The sequence below is a fragment of the Phyllostomus hastatus genome, unplaced genomic scaffold (assembly GCF_019186645.2).
Source record: "Phyllostomus hastatus isolate PE091 unplaced genomic scaffold, TTU_PhHast_1.1 phas_contig_86, whole genome shotgun sequence".
Taxonomy (NCBI): domain Eukaryota; kingdom Metazoa; phylum Chordata; class Mammalia; order Chiroptera; family Phyllostomidae; genus Phyllostomus; species Phyllostomus hastatus.
The window spans coordinates 92,393,867-92,409,938 of NW_025333977.1; the positions used below are offsets into that span (position 1 = coordinate 92,393,867).

The window sequence follows — 16,072 nt, forward strand, 5'->3', positions numbered from 1 at the left end:
ACACAGGGGCCAAACTTGTAGACCAAAGCCCCTCTCCTCTCCCTGCAGAGCTGCCTCTTGCCCAGCCTGGGTCTTCACTGCCCTGTGTATCGGTCTACCCAGCAGCTAAAGCTAAATGATGAAGTTGGCCGACTAAGTTACAGCAGTTCAGGCGACAGCTATGTAACAGCCCAGAAGGGGCTGGGCTCACAGCGCTTCCTTTGCTCTAGGGAGCTGCATTTTTCTAAGATTATTATTCCTTGGGCTGGCTGCTCATCTACTCGGCGTCATTTCCCCTTTGGGTGGGAAAGTTCTTTCCCTCTCCATTGATTTTCATTATGACTTAAGCTTTTTTGCCTTCTCTCTGCAGATCTCACAATTAAAGCATGGTCTCTACATTGCAAAAATCAAGGCATATAAAAATCAGATTAGAACTGTGGCTTGGAAGCCCTGAGTTGTTTAAAACAACAACTACAAAAAAACCAAAACACCAAGAAAAAGAAAATCTCCAGGACTTGTCACCCTTTCTATCTCCACTGGCTGAATCATCAGCAACAACTTCAGCTACATAGCCAGCAGGGGATACGTGGACGCAAAAGTTGGACAATGGCCATCGGGTGCGGGGGGGGCGGCTGTCCTGGGGCTTGCAGTCTAATGCAGGCCAACCACCCGCAGACAGAAACAAGGGTGGTTACTTAACAGTGAGAACCTTGGACGTTGTCAAGAGGAGGAAAAGGTCTAGAAATGGTCCCAGGGAAGAAAAGGTGTCGCTGGTCCCTGCTGGCGATGCCCATGTATTTGGAAGCCCAAGCCACGAGGGCCAGGCACTGACCGTGGGCATCCTTGCAGCAGAAGGGGCTGCAGGCAGTCTCCCCAACAGTCAAATGAAACACATTATTTGTAAAACTTGGGCTCGTTACCAGCAGGAGGGAGCACCACCCCAAACACAAAGCCATTGGTTCACAACCTGGATGGCCAGCCGTCTGTCGGTGCTGAGAGGGCAGATATACACAAGGGAGGCGATGTGGACCAGAGTGCCTCCTGAGGCCCGTTCAGCACAGTGACCTGGCTGCCCTGGGAGGTAACTGACTGTACCTTGTGATACATGGTGGCCTATCAAGAAAGGTCCAGAAAAATCCTTGGAGATTATTAGGAAACTCAGATTCTCCTCATCTCTGAAATCGGGCAATGCTGGCTCTCTTGTTTTTTCTCTTCTCCCCGAAGTGACACTGTTTGAGCCACCACCAGAAAACAAGCACAGGTCGTGCCTGCATCCTCAGTCATGTTAGTAGCTTCCAGCAGTTTTCAGCAGGTAATCAATTTCCTCTTCTAATCTCAGGTTTCTGACATCCCACTTGAGAGCCAGCCTTAGATCTGCAGAACAGCAGATGCTCCTCCTCAGGCAGTCTTTATGGGGGCACCAGGAGAGACCCTCTTACGCAAGAGAAGTTTTAGGCGACTTCACCCCCTACCTGCCTGCTCCCCAGGACTCTCACATGCATCCCTCCAGATCTCAAGCACCTGAAATCTCCATCACTCTCATCTCGCAGAGTGAATCAAACTCAAAAGGGTGTAAAACCAAGACTAGCAGTGTTTATCTGCCAGACCTGTGAAGAAGAGTGGGACACTTGGGGCACAGGAGGAGGCCCTGACCAGCAAAGATCAGCCCTGCCAAGCCCAACTCTTACCTGCTGAGTCCCCTAAGCCAGTTTCCCTCCACTGCCCCTCTCCTCAAAACACCCAGCTCTCTGACACCCAGCTTTCTGACTTGTAGGGATTCCCAGCCACAGAAGGGAGGAGACTCTTGCACCAGCTTCATCCAGTCAGAGCCTGCACTCTGACCCCACCCTGAAAGGCATCATCCCTCCCTCCTTCTCATCCCCTAAGATCGGGACCTAAGCTAAGAAAGCCTGATTACCAACCAGAGAAAGCTGCCTTCAGTTCCTGGGTGTCTCCTCTGACATGGCCTCAGTCCCCTGTACTTCACTTTCCACTTAGAAAACTCACAAAACACAACAGTGTTCCTCGGCTTCTTTTCTAGTGCAAGAAAGCCAGGAAGTGTTCTCTTTTATGTTCTTAATTCCTTCCCGTGGAACTTAAAACAATGTGCTGTAAGTCATCTACAATCGGAGTCACTGTGGGTGTGCCTGCAGCAGGTCCATGGAAGCTTCTTTCTCTTTTCCCTTCCCTTACTGTTCTTCAGTTCTGTCTTGTGCCAGCAATTTAGAAACAGGGTATTTTCAGAGACAGGGTGTTTTGCAATGATAGAAGCACTATTTGAATATGGAGTTGAGTGTTTACTGGGGGAACTGTTTTTTTTTTTAACTTTTTAAAATTTAATTGGAGGATGCATCCCTAGGTTCAACAAAGCAAGTTAATTCCAATACCACAGTGTGTGTGTGAGATGAGAAACTTAAAAGAAGTGTCAACTAGGAAGATGAAATCTCAACCTCCACCTAAACTCCAAACCTCCACGATAACCCTGAGAGAGCGCATGCCCTGTGTCACTCACAGGGAGGCACCGCCACACTGCGGACTTTGTTCAGAGCACTTTCCATTATTTTTACTTTCATTTTGTCACATCATCACTAGGACGCCAGGGGGAACAGGGATCATTACTTCCATTTCACAGATGGAGACACAGATCTAAAGAGCTGCCATTCCCAAGGTCACAATGGTATCACAGTTGAAATTTCACTCAGACTTTAGCGTTTCTTCCAGACCTAAGGAGGCAACTGGGAGAAAAGAACAGGAGGAGAGTGGGCAGGTCCTCTGAGTAGTTCAGGCAGTGGCTCCTTATGGAAAGGGGAGGAAAAGGCTCAGGGACAGTCCTGTGCCATTCCAGCTTTGGCCTCGCAGGGCTCGACTTTGCAACCCTTCAGCCCATCCCCCCAGTACCTCTGCTTTCACAGTGAACCGGTAGACTGTTTTGTTTCCAACTACATCCTTTGTCCTTTATAATATCCCAGGGGCTAGAATTCTTTCAAAATCAGTTATTTATACCCAAAAGTCAGGCTCTGTACCTGGAGAGGACACTTCTTTATCTACAGGAGAAGAATGGAATTGGAGACTGGGCAGGCTGGACGTCATCACTCTGAGAGCTGGTAGGATGCTTTGGAAGGTTTGGGATTTTTCCTTTTCTTTCTTTCTTTCCTCTTTCTTTCTTTCTTTCTTTCTCCTTTCTTTCTTTCTTTCTCCTTTCTTTCTTTCTTTCTTTCTTTCCTTTCTTTCCTTTCTTTCTTTTTTAAAGGGGGTTATGTACATAGGGTTGGGAGGGGGGATCCTGGGTACATCGTGGGAGATAAGTTTTCTTCCAAGGGGGAAAACAGGATGGTCACACCCCCAGTCCAGCCACCAGCGAAATCGTCTAGGAAATCCACACTGCCCGCTCGCTGCCCTCCCTCCCAGCCCACCCTCAGGATCCCAGGTACGCTCGGGTCAGCGAAGCCCCCTCCCGGGTCGAGCAGCAATAGGGGCCTAAGGTGAGGGATGCGGCCCCAGGGCGCGTCCACACCCCAAGCCCGAGGCTCGCTCGGCTGCCGGTCCCCGGGTCTCACTCACCAGCGCTCCCGCCCGGGGGCACCGGGCCCCAAGGTCCCGGCCCTGTAGCGGCGTCTGGTGCGTGGGCCGTCTGGCTGGAGGCGGGGGGCGCGGGCCCGCGGCGCTCCCGGGGCGGTGTGGGTGGCGGCGACTGCAGCTCGTGCTCGGGGCCGGGCTGGGACGACCGCGCCAGCCTCGCGCCTGCGAGAGGCGCCCCGCTGGGCGCGCCGCGGGCGGAGGAGGGCGGCTGGCCCCGCGTCCCGGGGGCGGCCGGCGGCAGCAGCAGCAGCAACAGCGGCGGTAGCAGCAGCGGGAGCGGCGGCAGCCACCGCGAGGCGCGCGGCGAGGCCATGGTGGCGGCGTCCGCCCGCGCTCACATGCCCGGCGCGCGGGGAGGGCGCGGGGCGGGAGCGGGGCGGGCGCGGGTGCGAGGGAAGCCGCGGCGGGTGCCGTGTAGGGCCGGGGAAGTCGGCGAAGTGAGGCTTCGAGAGCAGTCCCCGCCTCAAAAGTTGTGGGGAGCCGCGGGGGGGCGGCCGGGGGCCCGGCGGGCGCGGCTGAGGCGGCCCGGGCGCCGCTACATGCTAATTAGCCCGGGCGGGTCGCGGGGCGGGCGGCTCCTCCGCTGGTTGACATCACCCGCGGAGCGCGGCCGGCCCGGGGGCGGGGAGAGGGCAGGAAGGGGGCGGGGGCCGACCACCGCAGGGCAGCCGGACTGGGACCGCGGGGTGACAACCACTGAACCGTCAACTCGGTCTCTTTACGTACACACACACCCATTAGTATTGCTTTGCCGTTTGGAGAAAAATTAGAAAAACCGAGTCTTCCGAATCAGGCACCAGAATTTCCCAACTCCTTAAATGCACAATGAATCGGTGAAAAGCAGGTGTTGGGTGATTTAATTAGCACCATCTAGATTTTACAAAGTGGTTCGATACGGAAGAGAAGTGAAACCTGTGCCCCTGCCCTCCACCTTGTGTGGCCATTGCCCCTTACTAATTTGAAGTGACCTCCCCCTTCCCGCCCCAGTACTCCAGGCCCCAGGGTTGGTGCTGGGTTCGCTGCTGCCAAGCCTGACACCTCATCCTGCGGCCAGTGCGGGAGTCATCCTTCACCGCTCCCTCTCAAATCTGGATTTCATCCCCATTGACCACTGCCTTTGGCTCACACCAGAGTTCTGCAGAAATGTCACCACCAGGAGACCCAAACAGGCCGCAGAGAAAAGAAAACTGTGAATTCAGGAACTGCTGGGGCCAACGCAATGGGTAAAAGGGCTGCAGATGGCAAGTTCAACAAAAGGTCACACAGAGATCACTGAATTTTAATGGAAACCCTTCAGGGGAGAGATTCAAAGATTTAATGTAAACAGACTTTCCTGGTAAATAAAGTCCCATATGTATCCATATTCCCTCCCTTCCCAGTAAATAAATGATTTAAAAAGTCTAAATTTTAGGGCTGCAAGCCTCCTCATTTCTAGGTGAGGGAAGAAGGGCTCAAAATGCAAAATAACTTGCTCAAGATTCTGAAGCTAGACCCCAAGATTAAGGAATGTGTCTATGAATGACCATGTGGCATCATTAATTCTGGTCCCATTATTCAGAAGTTGGAATAATTCAGTGTCTCAACAGAAATGAAACCTGGAGCTCCTTGGGGATCTTATCAGTTCTGTCAGAGGCCCCTGTCTGAGCACCAGATGCTCAAGAAACTCTGAGTTTGGACTTCCCTTTCAGGCCTGTCTCTCCACCCCATTTCTCTGCTCTCTCTGTTGACATCTGGAGCTCCATAACCCACCTCCAGGGCCACGAGCAGATGGTGGTGGTGTCCAGGGCAGCTGCCGACAGACCTAGGCCCCCTTCCTGGTGAATCAGTCCAAGTGAGTCACCGGGCAGAAAACATAAGGATGCTCTACATAAACAAGCTGGTCTTAAATAGGGGAGTGAGGAGTAACAATTTGTTTTTATTTTGTTCTGTTTTAAAAGAACCACAAAAACCCAACTTTCCAGAGCGCTCACATGGAATTTCCAGGTCTTTCCAAGAAAGTACCATACAATGATCGCCATGTAAGTAACTTGGTTTGATGGCCCCAGCTCAACTTCTTGGGATCCTGCCCTACTATTAATAGGCAGGACTGTCCAGCTGCTCAGACACAGCCCTACAAGCCCCAACCAACACAAGACACTGTGTTAGAGGTTCTGGTCAATGCCACTCCCTTCCTTCCTCAGAAAACATTTCACGCAGCATGAATCGCCATCCTAGGTAATCAGTAATGTTCAACAGTTTAATGGCTCTTACAGGTTTCTCAGAGGCTTCTGTCTGAGCAGGCGGGATTCAGAGATCCCACTGGGGACTCTGCCTTCATTACCAAGGCCCAAGGAGCAAATGTGCACCTGCCACGTGTCCCTTCCCTGTAGGTACCACAGAGTTCTCTCTCTCTCATCTTCTCTCTAACTTCTAAAAGGAATGAACAAGTTCAGGTCAGCTGAGTAGGGCCTCACCTGTGGATGAGGAGGGTGAGACCCAGGAAAACCTGGAAAGATAGGTTTCCAGGTGAAGATGAACCCCTGCACTTTTTCATCTTCTTCTAGGACAGAGTAAGAGGAAACAGCAAGAGCAAGTTGGAAGCAGACAGAACCTTGGAAAGTGTCGTTAATTTTGTCTTAGAGCCCTTGTTTCTCGCCCTAATTTTACCACAGTTTCACAGTGTGATCTGGGCCACAGTTTCCTCATCTTTAAAATAAAAATTAATTTCCTAGATCATAGGTGGCAAACACAAGGCCCGTGGGCCGAAACCAGCCCTCCACCTTGTTTTATCAGGCCAGGCACCTTGTTTCTATCTGGTGGCAGCACCGAGCTCCTTGCCCCTAGTTAAGGAGTAGTTACATTTATACAGCACCTAAAATTACATCCGGCCCTTTGAAGGCAACCTCAAGGCTGATGTGGCCCCCAGTGAAAATGAGTTTGACACCCCACGACCTAGATGACTGTAAAGGTGCTCCAGCTCTGTTGTTTTAGGGTTTGGTAAAGATTTTCTGACACAGCAGCAAGGATATATGAAACCTATATCCAAGGACATTTGTAATGTTTCCTTCCCAGAGATATAAAAACCCAGAGAAGAATTTTGGTCACTTCAGATGGTTTAGAAGATGGTTCAGATGGCCCGACCTGGAGCCAGGGGTATAAATCAGATGACATATCAGATCCATCCCAGCACTGAGAGTTTATTGACCTAGAATGAAACAGGTGAGATGCAACGTCAGACCACATTTCTGGACTGAGATAAGAGTCAGGCAATCCTAACCTCTCCAGGGGGGCTGTGGGGACACTCAAAAGTGGTTGAGTCCAGTGTGACTACTACCCAACACTGTATGTAGCCAGAGCTTTTGCAGGGCCTTTCCTGTCTATACTAGCATAAATTAGATCAGGTTTAAGCTAAGCTTCAGTTAACAAATAACCCCCCTCCCCCACAAATGCAGCAGGTTTACATGATAGATGTTTTATTCTTCTTGCTCACTTAACAGCCTTAGGCAGTGCTGTTCAGGTCAGTGTGGCGTGTCTTCCCACAGTCTTTCAGGGATCCACACTGAAATGGCAGTTCTGTCATTCTCTAGTGTATGGATGGCTTCCAAAGTTGCTCTTGGAATTGACATTCCAGTCAGCCAGAGGTGAAAAGAACATTGGAGATGTGAGCATGGGAAGTTTTGATGGGCCCAGCCTGAAAGTGGCACGCTTCACTTCCTCTGACATCTCACTGGAGAGAAAGAACATGGCCACATGGCTCACCAAACTGCAAAGGCACCTGGGAAATATAGTCTAGCCGTATAGGCAAGGAAAGGGAGAAGGGGTGTGGGTAGATAGCTAGCAGTCTCTGCCCTATCACTTGATATCAGTAGGGAAGGGAAAGGAAGGGTAAAGGAGATTCTTCAGTTTCTTCCTTCACAAAACGAGAGTCTTGAATCAGATGATCTCTCAAGGGCCCGTCTGCTTTAACACTATGGCTCCAAGAGGTGATGACATGCTTCTGCACCAAAGAATGCAAGCCTGCAGGCTTCTGAGCAGCACGTCCTTAGCCTGAGCAGTCCTGTGTCAACTGGTCTGGCTGGTAGATGCCATAGAGAGGGCCTTGGGCTCTCTCCAAGTTCTCTTCCTGAGCTGTTTCCAATCCATGGCCAAGTCAAGTGATCTCTACCCTCCTCAGTCTCCCCAGCTGTACAGTGGGAAGAAAAATGATGAAACTTTGCATTAGCTGGGGTTGGTCTGAGGACATGATGAGATCACTGTCTGGAAGGCACCAGGAGCTCTTCTGACTGAAGTGCTCTACACAATGCTTTTGTTATAACCAGAGCCTTTAATAACACTGCATTCTGGACAGGTTCGGAGAGTGCCCAGTTCCTGAGGACAGTGCTCCTGCAGAATCTGTGGCAGTGTGGGTGGCATTGCCATGGCTGGGATGTAATGGTGGCTGCAGAGCAGTAACGTCACAGGGTCGCAGAGAGCTGAGAGATCAGTCATAGACACCTGGATTGAACTTCATCTGGGGGTGGTGGGCGGGGCCCAGGCATACTAGTCCTTTGGCCTGCCCATCTGCTCTGTGCTCATCACCCAGTTACACCCTGGATCTGTTTACTCATCCTCTCCTCGGCTTGCACCTTCCCACCCTAAATCTCTGAGTTGCTTTCTGGAAGTTCTGTGCCTTGTTCATCTTTATAATCCCAGGACTTAACATAGTAGCTTCTTTCTTTTACTCAGTCACTCAACTAATATTTACTAAGTGACTATTCTGTGCCTGGCACTGTACTGGTATTGAGTGAGTCTCAGACCTCATGGAGGTTTAAGGTTTGGAGGAGACAGACAGTAATCAAAAGAACATAAATGTGAACCTGTCACTGTGGAAGGTGCTCTACTGCACAGCACTAGGGAGGGGGTGTTGCGGTCCTCTATAAACATGAGGTTGATCCATGACCTGAAAGTGCATGGGCCATTAATATGTTGGCTGTTAATCAGGCAAAAGTGAATGGGAAGAGTATGTGCAAAGGCCCTGAGGCAGGAGGCATTGTGACAAATGTAAAGGATCAAAGAAAGCTAATATGGCTGGAAGTGAGACAGAGTGTGAAGGAATCATGTAGGAAAGACAATGAGGCTCTCTTTGATAGCTCTCAGATCAAGCAGACCCTAATGGTCCATTTTAAAGATGTTTGCTTTATCTTTAAAATTTAGGGAAGTCATTGTAAGGTTTTAAGTTAGGGAGGTAAGGTAAGACTGGAGTCGGAGGAGAGAAAGAAAGAGGAGTGATAGGATTTGCAATTAGAAATCATCATCCCATTGATGATATGGGGGATAATCTAGAAAGAAACCAAAGCCAGTGCCTGAACTCCAAGTGCGTCCAAGTGAGAAATAATAATTCTTGGACAGGATGACAGAAGTGAGTGCAGAGAAACATGAGTTTCAGATTATAGGAGATAAAATCCTCCTATAGGAGACAAGATATGGAGGCTGAGGGGTACTACTGACAAGGAGAAGGAACAGTGAATGAGGACTAGACATTTGAGGTCAAGGCTGTTAACTTTGTTTGACATTGGGCCTGGGGTAGCTCTGAGACATCCAAATGGCAAATGTAAAGTGTGCACTTAGTCCTAGCCGGTATGGCTCAGTTCATGGGAGTGTTGTCCAATGCACCAATAGGTCACAAGTTCAATGCCTGTCCAGGGCACACACCTAGGTTGCAGATTTGATCCCCAGCTGGGGCACAGTTGGGAGGCAACGAGTCAATGTTTCTCTCTCACAACTCTCTCTGTCTCTCTGTCTCCCTTCCTCTCTCTGTAAAAGCAATGAAAAAATGTCCTCAGGTGAGGATAAACATAAATAAATAAATAAATAATAAATAAATAATATTAAAAACAAAGTGTGCATTTAGATTTGCAAATTTGAAGGGCAGAAGAGAGGTTCTAGTCTGTGTGCGCACAGGCAGTGAGATCTCCTAGGGAAGACAGGACAGTGAGAAGAGCCTAACAATGAGCCCTGAGGGCCAGAGACAGAAGACTGAGCCACAAAGGAGACTGGGAAGGAGCCATGAGGCCACGGGGGAGGAAATCAGAGATAGTCATGTCACTGGAGCAAAGGGAGGAATGCATGGTTAATAGTGTGTAATACTGCCGAAATATCAAGTAAGGTAAAATACATTTTTTATATCAAGACAGAAAATATCCACTGGGTTTAGCAACATGGAAGTCACCTTACCAAAACAGGAGTCACTCTTCAATGGAGGGATTGGGGTAGAAGCGACAATGGAGCAAGTTGGGAGAATGGGAAGTAAAGAAACCAAGCTGATCAAGAGAGTTCGGCTTTGAAGGAGAAGAGGGAGTTGGGACAGTAACTACAGGGCATAGGGCAACATAGGCATAGGGGACTTTTTCTTGTTTTCAGTGGGAGCATTGGAACATGGAAAGGATCTACTTGGAAGAGAGAAAATCGAAATTCTAAGAGAAAAGATGGTTGACAGGACTAGGTTTCTGAGAAGCAGGAGGGATGGAATCTGCAGCACGGGTGGAAGGACTGGCCTTGGGAGGGGGAGCGAGAGGGTGGCCCAGCGAAGGGGTCTGAATTTCTATCTGAGGATTTTAAGAGGACTTCAGTTTTCTTTGTAATGTAGGAGACAAGGATATTTGCTAAGAGTAGAGGGACCAAAGGGGTGGGACCTGAGGGATTTGAAATGTTGAGGAACACAATATGCTCATTTCCCAAGGCTGCTATAGCAGAGTGCCACACACATGGGGACTTAAAACAGAAGAAATTTCTCCGTTCACAGGTCCAGGGACTGAACGTCCCAAATCGAAGTGGCCGTCCTCCCTCTGAAGGTTCTGGGAGAGAATTCTTCCTTGCCTCCCAAACGGGTGGTTGCTGGCAATCCTTGGTTGCAGTGGTTCCTTGGCTTGTGGGTACATCACTGCAGTCTGTGTGTCTTCACATGGCCTTCTTGTAAGGACACCGGTCACTGGATTGAGGGCCCACCCTAATTCAGTATGATCTCATTTTAACTCAATTACTTCTGCAAAGACCTTTTCAAATAAAGTCACATTCACAGGTACCAAGAGTTAGGACTTGAACCTATCTTTTGGGGGATACAATTCTGCCCACTACAGTGAAGAAGCTGAGAAATAGTTGTAGAGAGTGAGAGAAATGTGCTAGAATGCCAGCCTTGTCCAGGGCTCACAGAGATTAGTGGAGCGTGTCCAGTGGTGGCACCAGCTGTTCCCAACTGCGCTCCTCTCTGCTGATCGGCATCCAGCATCTTTGGCCTGAGCCGGGGCACCCCAGCCCTCTCCAACTTCAGGACAGGCTCCTGCCTTCCAGGAGCAAAGACTTCACCTCTCTTGACCTGTCCTCCCTTCCCAAACCAATCTCTGCATACCACTCGGTCCTTCCCAGGGATACATCAAGAACCCCTGAAGACTGAAGCTGCCAAGCTGGCCCTGATAGCACCAGGGTCATAACAGATGACAGAGAATTGCAGCCACTGTGCAACACTCAGTACACCTGCACTGTCTTGTTCAGAGCTCCAGGAAGCAGGGTGCCTTGGAATTTCGACTAAAGAACTGAAGTTATAAGCCCGTCTCCTTACTTTTGACCTTCTAGGACCAGCCTTGCTATCCCCTTTCTAGAGTGCCAAGAATGGTCCCTTTTGTTTAGACTGAGCTGGGCTGCTTGCTGGACACAAGCCAAAGACCCCTTGCTGCTTCCCCACCAGCCGGTGCAGGACTCCAGGGGCATTTGCATTGGCCAGCCAAGGTGAGAATGTAAACACTGCAGTCCACCGCTAACGCCCTGGGACCTCCTCCAGGGAGGAAGGCTTGCTCATGGCTTGGCCAGGCTCCCAAGCATCGTGTACAGCAATTCTGAGTTCCAACTTAGACAGCTTGGGGTGGGTCCTTGAATGACCTTCTGTTTCTTGTCTGCCCATCTGAGAGAACCATTCCATTCCAGAAAACATTCCTCCGATAAAATCGGTTACGCACTGTAAACGTCAATGAGCCAGGAACATTCTCGGACACAACAGGATTCTGATAAAGTGGTCTTATTTTGCAAAAACCTTCCAGTGTGAAAAATCCTCCCTGTAAGCAGGGAAATTCTTTGGATGCCAGGCCCTTGGGGAAAGTGATCAGAGCCCTGGGGCAGGAGAGAAAACCCAGAGTGAAGTTCCCACTGTGGTCAGAGGGGCCTGGGTTTTCAGGCATCATTTCATTCAATCAGTCATCAACACACATTTGATGAGCTCTTTCCAAGTGCCAGGCCCTGATCCAAAGTCACCGGGAGGGCCATGTCTTCACGGGGCTGCACAGCTCTCCTGAGTTTCAAAAGGCCGTGATAACTGGCCTGCCTCATACACAAGATAACTGGCCCACCTACCCCACAGGGACAGTCGGGTTAGTGGTCAGCAAACATCCACACTTGCACCTTTGGTCTGGACACCCCACCCCCACTCACCACTCCTCTCCGCCTTCCTCTGTGGGATTGTGAGTTCTCCTCTTCCAGCTGTGCTCCCATGGGCCTCCCATTCTTTTGGCCTTTCTCCATACTGCCTTCTGTTCCCAGGCGTCTCCTTGTGGGATTGTTTCCAGGTACCTCAGTCACTACTTCTCTTCATGTCTCTTGTCTCACTGCGCATCACCGAGTGCCTCCTGGCACATCCCGCTCTCTCCATCTCCACCAGGCTCTCTTTTCCTCTTTGCATGCCTTTCTTCCTAGCAACCCATCCCCATTTCCCCCTTCCCTTTTCTGTTTCTTCTCTTTAACAGACGGTTACACTGAACTAAATACATTTTAAAAATACTTGTGACATAAACTTTTACATTCTCTGGGTTTTATTTTTTAAATTGTTAGAGGATGATGTGGACTTCTTCGTGTTGTCTGAATTTCTCACAAGAGCATGAGCAACTATTTAAAATTCTTTACTGAAATACGATGTACACAGAGAAAAACGCACCCGTAGAGGGACATCCATGAGCTGTGCAGAGCTCAGCGAACATTGCTGGCAGAGGTTTGTGCAGCCGGCACTCAGACGGAGAGGTGCCCATGACAGTCCCCTCCCCCCATCATTCTCCCACACACATTACCACTATCCTGACTTCTTTCAGCATAGCTTAGTATTTTTTGATAAAATACCTGGTTTTGTATTTTATGTCAAGTACTCTTGACTGTCTAGACATGTACTCTTTTCTGTCTAGCTGCTATTGCTCAGCATTGTTGTACGTGCTGACAGACCCTTCCTTCTCCTCGTCGATGGTACCCACGGAGGGGCCAGCCCCCGAGCTGTTTTCCCTTCTACTGCTAGTGGCCGTTTCACAGCTGCTACAGACAGTGCTGCTACTAACCACCATGTATGTGTCATTTGATGGCATGTATTTCCTTTATAATCAGGAAAAAACTATTTCCACTTGGAAAGATGGAGATAGATGGCCAAGTCAATGCTTTACAAAAGAGCTCTGGAGCAGGAAGTGGAACACGTGAGTCCTCATTCTGTCTTCTCTGTTGCCTGGTTCTACAACTCTGAGCCGATCAGTTCACCCCAGGGAGTCTGTCTTCCACACACAAAAGGTGTGACGCCTGCCATAGGTCAGTCAGTGTCGCTGCCTCACGGTGCACTGTGCCAGAGCGTAAGGTGATGGCTGTGAAAAAAAAAGTGTCGTGCAAAAATAAAGTGTGTTATTTTAGTAAAGAAGAAATTAAGTAAGAGTTACATTATGAGGCTCTTGATTTATCTGTTTTTAAATTTTGAAAATAAAAATTGAGCCTGTTCATTAGACAGACGATCTCCCCAGTCCTTGCCCCACTGTGGGCAAAAAAACATAAACAAATCATAAATAAAAGACAGTGAATGTCTCAAAATGTCCTGTTTTCAAAGGACCTAGTTTCATATGAGCAAGTGGGAACATATGGCCTGTGACCTCTTTTGCCCCTTCCTAGTGACTTTGGTTTATAACAGTTGGGGGATCCTGGTCTAGATAAGGAACAACAACAAAACCACCTGTCTGGGCTGTAGGGACCCAAGGGACACGCCCAACCCCCACCCCCTCAAAGAATTGGGACACACCCAAAGAGGACATTCAGAAGACCACAGATACCAGCCCAGTGCCCCCCTGCATCATAAGGAGAGAGTCAGACAAGAGTGTGAGACAGGAAACAGGACTAATGTCTGCTGACCAGCACAGCAAATCTAAGGCTCTGTGCTCTCTGCCAACATGGGGTCATTCGTTAGTGTAGGGAAGCTGGCGCTGTTCACACACTGGTGTGGAGGCAGGCTAGGCACCTGCAGCCAGCTCCCACCCAATTTTTCCTCCCCACCCAAAACGAACCAACCCTGTGCTCTGAGGCTCAGGCCCAGCAGTTTCCATGACACCAGCAGCCCTGTGCTTGGTGTTCTGGGATACAAAGCTCCAGGGTCCCTGTCCTCATCTGAGTATGTGTGGGGGGAGCAGGGCCCGAATGAGACAGAACAATTCAAGAAGGAGACCACATGTGCAAGAAGGATTCTGAGCAGGAATTCATGAAGCAATGGAGAAATGGATGAGAGCCTTAAAAACTAAACATTAGACTAGTGATTCTCAACCCTGGCTGGACATTAGAATTGCCTGGGGAGTTTCTGCAACAGGTCAGTGACTGGATACCACCTGCCTAATGAAAACCTCTGGCCATGAGGCCTGGGCATCAGTATTCTTCAAAAGGTCTCTGGGTGATTCTAACGTGCTGCCAGGACTGCAAACCCCTGCCTTACACTTAGTGCAGTAGGAGATAGAGACTTAGTATGAGCTTTCAGGGTACAGGAACACGATCAGAGTGGTTGCTCAAGCAGCATTTATTGAGCACCTACTCTGTACCAGCAGGAGCTATGCTAGGCTCTTGGTACACAGAGATAAGAAAGATATTGGGTTGGCCAAAAAGTTCATTTAGTTTTTTCTGTATGATAGCTCTAGTAGTGCTTAGCTGTCTTGGACTTCATTCAAAACAATTTTGCTAGATTGTATTATGACAGCTGTCATATCAGTGTGCATTAAAAAAAAACTGATCAGAATTGGTGAATTTTTGTGCAGCCATTTTAATATAGAAGATGGAAGAAGATACACAACATTTTTGGTGTATTATGCTTTATTATTTCAAGAAAGAGAAAAATGCCAATGAAATGCAAAAAAAGATTTGTGCAGTGTATGGAGAAGGTGCTGTGACTGATCCAATATGTCAAAGTGGTTTGTGAAGCTTCCAGGTACTATTGATATTTTGGCCAAATAATTGTTTGTTATGGGGCTGTCTTATGCACTGGAAGATGTTTTGCAGCACCCCTGGCCTCTACCCACTAGAAGCCAATAACAGGAGATAGCCAACATACTCAAAACATCCAAATCAATAAAGTTATTGGTGAAAATGAAAAATGTATCTTTTATTTTATGGAAAAAATCAAACAGACTTTTTAGTCAACCCAATACATAGAGCCCCTGCCCTTAACTAGCCAGCAGATTAGGAGAAAAGACAGATCCACAATAAGTATAATATAAAGTATCTTACAAAAGTGTGAACCAAGAGCTCTTGAACACTGAGGATTTTCTGGAGAAAGCTTTCTTAGAGATGTGACGTTAGAATTCATTTCTGAAAGAGTTAACCAAGCAAAGAAAATAGGGAGAACATTTGAAGTGGACAAAAGTAACATACAGGTAGTGAGTCCTACAGAGACCCGCTGTGTTCAGTATAACAGGGAGCATGGGGAGAGGACTCTGGAAAGAATGCCAAAGGCAAACACCACAGGCCCAATTGTATTTGAGCTTTCTGTATGTGAAAAGCGAGCTAGAATGAGCAAATTAGAAGAGTGAGAGGAAGGTAGGGAGGCCAGTCAGGAGCCACTGTAGTGATCCAGATGTGAAGTGATGAAGGCCTGGACCGAGGAATTGATGGTGGGAATGAGGAAGAGAGCAACCCAAGAGATATTTCCAAAAAAGGCGACAGGTTGAATCTGGCAATAGTACAGATGTAAGGAGAGGGGGGTGTGTGTGTGGGGGGGGAGGATGCAAAGATGGCTTTACAGTATGACTTGAGACAGTAAGAGAGCAGGATAACAGGATAACATGACATTAGCAAAGATGGGGATGCTTGGTAGATTGTGTGAATTTCACATAACTCCAAGACATCCATATGGAGATGTATACAAAAGGCTAGCTTAGGGGCATAGGTGGGTTACAGAGGGTGAAGAGGGACAGTATAAGGCAGAGAAAAAAAGAAAAGTGGATGGCAACCAGCAGACCAGGCACAGGTGTGTATTTACCAGGACTGACCTGTGTGTGGGTGGAGACAGGAGGGCGGGGAGGAAACAAACAGAGGTGGATAAGCAGCTAGGTCCATGAGGTGTGAAAGCGTGGCCTCCACCAACGGAGCAGTGTTTACCTTTAGGAAGGAGTGGCATTTCTTAATGGAGGTACAGTGTCTAAGAAAACTCCCTCCCGAGGCCTGGATCCAGATCCAACCCTCTACAGTGGGACATTTTTTCATAAATGGCCAGAGAGTCAGTGTTTTAGGCCTT

General features: G+C 48.8%; 2 protein-coding genes and 1 long non-coding RNA gene across 8 annotated transcripts in view; 1 reads left to right on the forward strand and 2 right to left on the reverse strand.

Annotated features, from left to right (window-relative positions):
• The window catches only part of HEG1 (heart development protein with EGF like domains 1), an 89,314-nt gene extending 85,244 nt beyond the window's left edge, over positions 1-4,070 (reverse strand). Inside the window, exon 1 of one of the 3 annotated variants that reach the window (XM_045850845.1) lies at positions 3,541-4,068. In XM_045850845.1, the coding sequence (XP_045706801.1) occupies positions 3,541-3,871 (331 nt within the window). In that variant the 5' untranslated portion in view covers positions 3,872-4,068. Of the gene's footprint in view, positions 1-3,540 lie in introns of all 3 variants that reach the window. The other 2 variants (XM_045850844.1, XM_045850846.1) reach the window with 2 other exon arrangements.
• On the forward strand, positions 2,568-4,963 carry LOC123826782. The gene is made up of 4 exons (XR_006787125.1): positions 2,568-2,656; positions 3,030-3,083; positions 3,298-3,406; positions 4,546-4,963. It is a non-coding gene; the product is annotated as an uncharacterized LOC123826782 (long non-coding RNA).
• Positions 4,964-7,661: 2,698 nt separating this feature from the next.
• The window catches only part of SLC12A8 (solute carrier family 12 member 8), a 168,036-nt gene continuing 159,625 nt past the window's right edge, over positions 7,662-16,072 (reverse strand). For 2 of the 4 annotated variants that reach the window (XM_045852049.1, XM_045852047.1), the window contains one exon: positions 7,662-7,720. The gene's annotated coding sequence lies outside the window, so the exon portion shown is untranslated. Of the gene's footprint in view, positions 7,721-12,374; positions 13,176-16,072 lie in introns of those variants that run through there. The other 2 variants (XM_045852052.1, XM_045852048.1) reach the window with 2 other exon arrangements.